Consider the following 6151-nt stretch of genomic DNA (forward strand, 5'->3'; position numbering starts at 1 on the left):
GTGGGGAGATGAGAGAGAGCAGGGGAAGGGAGGCGGGTGAAGGGGCCGGAGCCCCCGGGTGGGCAGGAGAGGCACAGGGCCAGGAGGAAGTGCAGGGCCACAGCTTAGGAGTCTGGATTTATCTGGAAGGCAGTGGGGGGGGGCGGTCATTCATTCACGCATTCATCCACTCGTTCCTTGTTCCTGGGGAGGAAATACAGTGTGGCCGACATGTGCTGGGGATCACATTCCAGCTCCTCTGCCTGCTTATCACCTCCGTGGCCCTGGGCAAAATACCTAACCTCCCTTGTGCGAACTGGGCATGTGTTTGGAATGGGCTGACTCAGTTTCCCCATTTGCAAAACGGGCATCACCGTAAGATGGATTAATGAATAAAGGACCGCAAAGCACTTAGAATAGTCCCTGGCACATGCGTGACTAAACACTCGCTGCTATTTCATTCATCCACCCAACCAACAGCACAGGGAGCCCTGCCCTGGGTGCTGGGGGACAGCTGTGAAAATAGGCATTTTCTCTGCAGCCTGGAGCCAGTGACGGACACGAACAAACCAAAAGCTCACGTTCATGATCTAGACTGTGACAGGGGAAGGGCAGGGGCTGCAAGAACACGGAGGCAGGCCCTCTGCCCAATCCCAGAACCTGGAGGCTTCCTGGAGGAGGTGACCTCAAAGCCTAGCAGGAGAGAGAGCGGCTTGTCCACTGCCGCATTCCCAGGGCTTGGTACAGGGACTGGCGCGTGGAAGGCACTCGGTTGTTTTATGAATGAGATATGGGTGATCCGAACGAAGGCGGGACAGGAAGTTATCCCGGGCTGATGCAACAGCAAAGACTGAGAGGAGAGAGGCAGTCTCTGGCCAACGTCGGCCCTGCCGACGGGGAGGTGACCCAGCCAGAGTGGGGGAGAGAGAGGCGACCCAGAGGCTGCCTGTATCCTCCTGGGTTTGGGGACTTCCCACTCCTACAACGGCCGGGTCCATCTTGAGCCCAGAGCCGGGCGAGGCGGCCAGGGCCAGCTGGGCCCAGGGCTGTGGGGGGCCGCTTCTGTGGTGGAAGCTAGTCAGGCCGTTGCCTTGACCCCCTGACCTGCCTGGGGCCCTAGCATTCCAGCCAGAGCCCCCAGGGAGAAGGAAAGAGGACTTGGTCCCCCCTCGGCACTGGCCTGGGCCAATGCAAACACGGCCGCCCACTCGACAGGAAGACGCAGTGGAGCCAGGGCTCGGGAGACGCAGCCGGTGTCGGGCTCCACAGGGGGCGGCAGGTCCTTCCGACATCAGCTCCCACTGGGCCAGCCCTCACTGTCCTTTCGTTCCCTCCGCTCTGGCTGGCCAGACCGTGCGGGTCCAAGAACACAGAGAGCGGCCTCCTAGCCCCGCTGTGTGGTCCCCTTGACCTGGAAGGTCCTCCTTTCTCGTATCAGCTCCCGCCACCCTTCAGATCTCCAGGAGATCCGCTCTGGGTGTGTTCCCAGAGCGTAAATCTTCATTCACATGGTTCCAAGGGCCTCGCTTGTCTTCTAGCTCCATGATGCCGGGGCAGATGCTGACCAGATGCTAACAGCGGAGAACTGGTCCACACAAGGCAGTCCCTAGCCGGGAGCCCATCCCCCACACCCCTGCAGCCTTCCGGGCGCTCAGGGGCTCAGAGCTCACCTGCTCAGGGACTTAAGGGTCCTTCCAGTACGTTCTCAGGAATTCAAGAAAGTGGACAAGCGGAAGGGAGACCCCACTGACCTGAGCCTAGCCAAAAGCTGAGGCTCCGATGGGCCTAAGCTGGACGCTTATCATCCGCAAGGGCAAGAGCATGGTGGGGAGGGTCCCAAGGTCTCTGGTGGGACCCTGGGCACTGGTTTCACACTCAGAGCCTCAGCTTCCCTGTCTATACAGGATCAGATGGGGCTGGATGGGGGTGCGGGCTTGGTGGGGTTCCCAGCACATGGGAAGGGTCCCCCGATGTACGTCCACCTCCCCCCTCACACCTCTCCCCACCCCCGGCTCCAGCCTGTCCACTTCCCAGGGCCTCCGTGGAGGCCAAGGAGCCGCCAGCCCCCGCCGATGCCTTTCATCCCAGACAGGAAGGCTCAGCTGGGTGACTGGACTTGGGGATTTGGAGCAGATGTCTGCGAGCTTGCGGGGGGCTGGGAAAGCAGCGACCTCCTTCCAGGGCTGACGGGCCGCCTGCCCCTCCCCCGCCCTTCACCCCCCTCCCTCCAGAAGACCCGGGCTCCCCACCCCCGAGCTGCCACCCACGAGGTCAAGGAGAGAGGGGGCGAGGTCGGCAGAGGCGGCCGGAGGGCTCGGAGAGGCTCCCACTGAGATCGAGCCCCCACTGGGAGCTCCTGAAGACCCCAGCCCTCTTCTCCTCCCCATTACTGTGCCACCCATGGCTCAGGGTGGAGAGAACCAAAGTGGAATGGAACCAAAGACGGGCCATGTCCGGGGCTGCTGTGAGTCCCCAGCACCCCTCCTGTGTAGGCGGAACCCAGGGTCGGGACATGTTTTGGGAGCCAGCTGGGCGAATGTTTCTCAAGCCCTTCGAAAGAGGCTGCCCCCAAGGGGAGCCGCAGCCTGAGCCGCTCTGAGCAGAGGTCCCCCTGGTCACACACAAGGACGGCCCCAGCTCCTGTAAGCACTGGGCCAACCTGAGCTCGGGGGGCCAGGACAACCACCCCAGGAGGTGGCCGCTCTCACCCCATTTGACAGGGCACGGGGAGAGGGTGGTGTTCGCCCAGCGGGTGGCTGCACTGGGCCCGAGGGCAAAGCCTGTTCTGAGCCCTCGAGGCAGCAAAAGAGAGCCCTGAGCTGGGCCCAGAGCACAGGACAGAGGAGGTGACGCTGTCACTCACTCATTCATTCACTGTGCAAACCCTTCCAGAGCCCTTCCTGCGTGCCTGGTGCTGTACAACACAACACAATGGGAAGAACAATGGGTGTGCGCGTGCGCGTGCGCGTGCGCGTGCGCGCGCCCTGCACAGGGCCCAGCACACAGCGAGAATAAAGGGGAAGTACCCCAGATGAAACTCATGGATGCTCCCCACCCCCTCCCGCCTCATCTGTGCCTGGCCCGAGCCCCTTGCCTGCCCCGGGCTCCACCCACACAAGCCACACATCAGCCAATCCCACACCCTCTGTCACGGAACAGAGTGTCTCCCACAGCCCCCAGCCTGTCCCAGATTGCTTCTCTTGTGGCCTTGGGGTCCTGCCAGGCCAGTGCAGCCAGCTCCCCCAGCCTCTCACCCCGCACTGGTTTCCTGTCACCCTCTTGGATAGAGACCCTGCCCCAGCCCAGGCATCCCATTCCATCAACAAGCCCCACCTGGCAGGCCTGACCAGTCAATGGGAGGTGTCAAGGCCTGTCAAGACCCCAGAGGAACTGAGCTTCTTGGGGTGGCAGTCAGTACCAGCCAGCTCTTCTGAGAAGGCTCAGGGTTCCCCCACCCACCACTCCAGTCCCATCTCCCAGCCCTCCCTAAGGCACTGCTACCCAGAGCTGGGAAGAACAAACTCCACAGGTGGGTGGAACTCATGTCAAGGAGTTTATTATGCTCTTATCTTGGATATACACAGATGCCGGTAACATTGAGCAGCTGTGTGTCTTTGGGCAAAAGACTTAACCTCTCTGAAACTCAATTTTCTCATCTGAAAAATAGGAATACATTCCCATAATTCTTTATCCAGGCTCCAGACGTAGTGTAGAATTCAGAACTTTCCAGAGTTTGGAGAGATGATGCAGTCCTTTTACCATGGACTGTGTTAACACCCCCAGCTGGGTCTGGGGCCAAGAGCCATATTCAAATAACATCTCAGTAACCAAACGTATGACTATTCGTAGGACTATTCACTCTAGGATCAACAAGGTCTATAAATAGTCTTAGGGCAGGTTTAGCAGCCAAAATGAGTGTATAAAAATACTCTTGAGTTCTCAAAGCTTTGGGAGATTTTGAACCCACAGATAAGGGAGTAGGGACGGTTTGAAACACTCCCTCCCTGAAAGGGCTATGGAGCGGGTGGGGGGCCAGGAGGGCATGTTTTATTTCTATTCCCTGCAATGGGGGCAGTGCCAGGAGTGAAGGGCTGGGTCCAGACTCCGAAATCTGATTGCCAGGGACCTTAGGGGCTTACCAGACAGTGCAGTGGTAAAGACTCCGCCTGCTAATGCAAGGGACCCAAGAGACATGGGTTCGATCCCTGGGTCGGGAAGGTGCCCTGGAGGAGGAAATGGCAACCTACTCCAGTACTCTTGCCTGGAAAATCCCACGGACAGAGGAGCCAGGCAGGCTACAGTCCCTGGGGTCACAGAGTTGGCCACTACTGAACACACACAAGGGCTCCTGCCCCCTGGCCTGGGGTTAGGTGGAGGGAGGCTTGGACACAGCAGAGAGGCCAGGGTATCCGGTCCAGTTACCCAGCAGCCCGGTGAAACTTGGCTCCTGCCCTGAAGATAACCTTCCCTGTGATGAACAGGCTGGCTTCGTCCCCGAGGACACCCCCAGGGACGGCACACAACCTCAGGGGTTCACTGAACCCCAGAAATCACCCAGATAGTCAGGATGAGGAGCCCAGGCCCCGGACAGCCGACCAGCTCACCCCGGGTGGGTCACCTCCCTCCTCGCCCACAACAGCTCTGGTTCTAGGGTGGACATTCGTGGCACGGCCCTGGCAGCCAAATCCACTGCTCTGTAAAGGGCTCCTCGGAGGCTTCCCACCCTTCCCAGACCCAGGGGACACCCATCCGTTTATCCTTCCAGATGGCGCCGGACATAGGTCCCACTCCTGCTGTGGAGGTTGTTCAGTCGCCTAGTGGCGTCCGACTCTTGGAGACCCCATGGACAGCAGCCGGCCAGGCCGTGATGTCCCATTCCCGAGCCCCGCCCCCCAATTCTGGATCCTATAGCTAACCCAGGGGGCCTCTAGCCCGCGATGGGGGGACAGGGGCCGAGGGGGCGGTGGTGCGCCCCCAGAGCGCGCTTACCCAGGTTGAGGGTGATGCTGACCGAGGTGGGGTACTGCACCCCGAAGGCCATGGACGGGCTCTGCCACCAGGTACTGTCGTCCTGGCTGTGGAAGTCGGTGAGGTAGGAGGCGTTGTGGTGGAGCGCGGGGTCGGCGGCGTCGCAGCGCTGGCACGGCGCCCCCGCGCCCTGGGCGCCCACGTGCGGGCAGAAGTCCTCGGGCGGGCGGCCGCACGTGTGCGAGGCCTCGGCGAGCCGACCGAACGCCGCGTTCTCGAACACGGGCAGGCAGCGCTGCGGGCGCCCGGCGCCGTCGTAACACGCGCCCATGCCCGCGCCGGCCGCGCGCGGCGCCAGGAGCGCCAGGCTCAGCAGGAGCGCCGCCGCCGTGCCCATGGTCTGGGGGCCCCCGACGACCCTGCGCTCCGCCGTGGGCGCCCGGCTCCGCGCGCCCGCCTCGTCTCCGGCTCCTCCGGTGGGCGCGAACCGCGCCTCCCCCTGGCGGGCGGGCCCCACGGCGGGAGGGAGGGACGGACGGCGGGCAGCACCCCCACCTCCCGACCGCTCCGTCTCTGGGCGCTCACCCCCACCTGGTGGACGTGCCCGGGAGTGCCGGGCTGGGGACTCAGCCCTCGCGGCTGCCTCGCCCTGGCTCTGCGGGGGGAGGGGGGGGGAACCTTGGCTCTCTGAGCCTCAATGTCCTCATCTGTAAAATGGGATGGGTGATGATACAGGTTCATTACCGCGGTTGTGAGGTTTCAATGGCTGCTGACGTGGAAACCTCTCCCCAGTGCCTTTCAAGTCCTGAGATAAAAGGGGACATGCGGATTTTTTTAAATCTGGCCTTTCCCATTGCACGTTTCCTCCCAGCTGTGAAGTCACCCTAGGCAGGATCCTGCAATGGTTCCTTACGTTTGCACGGTTCCATTAACTCTGAAAATTGCTTTTGCTGCTGGCTTTTCTCTGCTCTCAAAGCAGAGATTCTAACCTAATGTTTGTGACCAAGGATCTCTGGTCTCATCACAAACATCACTTGAGAGAGAAGCCTTCCCTTACCCCACCCCCAGGAAATGCCCCCTTATATTCTCCATTCATTAAAATGAGTAAACCAAGGGAGAAAGCCATATGCTCATATAAATAGGTGCTAGAGAAAACACTTGATAAAACTTAGTAGCCTTTCCCAGAAAAGCTCTAAAGAAAATA

The 6151-nt window shown here is 60.8% G+C and overlaps 1 protein-coding gene across 2 annotated transcripts in view; it reads right to left on the reverse strand.

Annotated features, from left to right (window-relative positions):
- LAMC3 (laminin subunit gamma 3) overlaps positions 1-5457 on the reverse strand; it is a 65454-nt gene extending 59997 nt beyond the window's left edge. For both annotated transcript variants that reach the window (XM_081594771.1, XM_081594770.1), the window contains exon 1: positions 4969-5457. In XM_081594771.1, coding sequence (XP_081450897.1) covers positions 4969-5344 — 376 coding nt within the window. In that variant the 5' untranslated portion in view covers positions 5345-5457. The remainder of the gene's footprint in view (positions 1-4968) is intronic.
- Between the last annotated feature and the right edge of the window lie 694 nt (positions 5458-6151).

Source organism: Giraffa tippelskirchi, chromosome 4, assembly GCF_054371585.1.
Source record: "Giraffa tippelskirchi isolate mGirTip1 chromosome 4, T2T-mGirTip1v1.2.pri, whole genome shotgun sequence".
Lineage (NCBI taxonomy): Eukaryota > Metazoa > Chordata > Mammalia > Artiodactyla > Giraffidae > Giraffa > Giraffa tippelskirchi.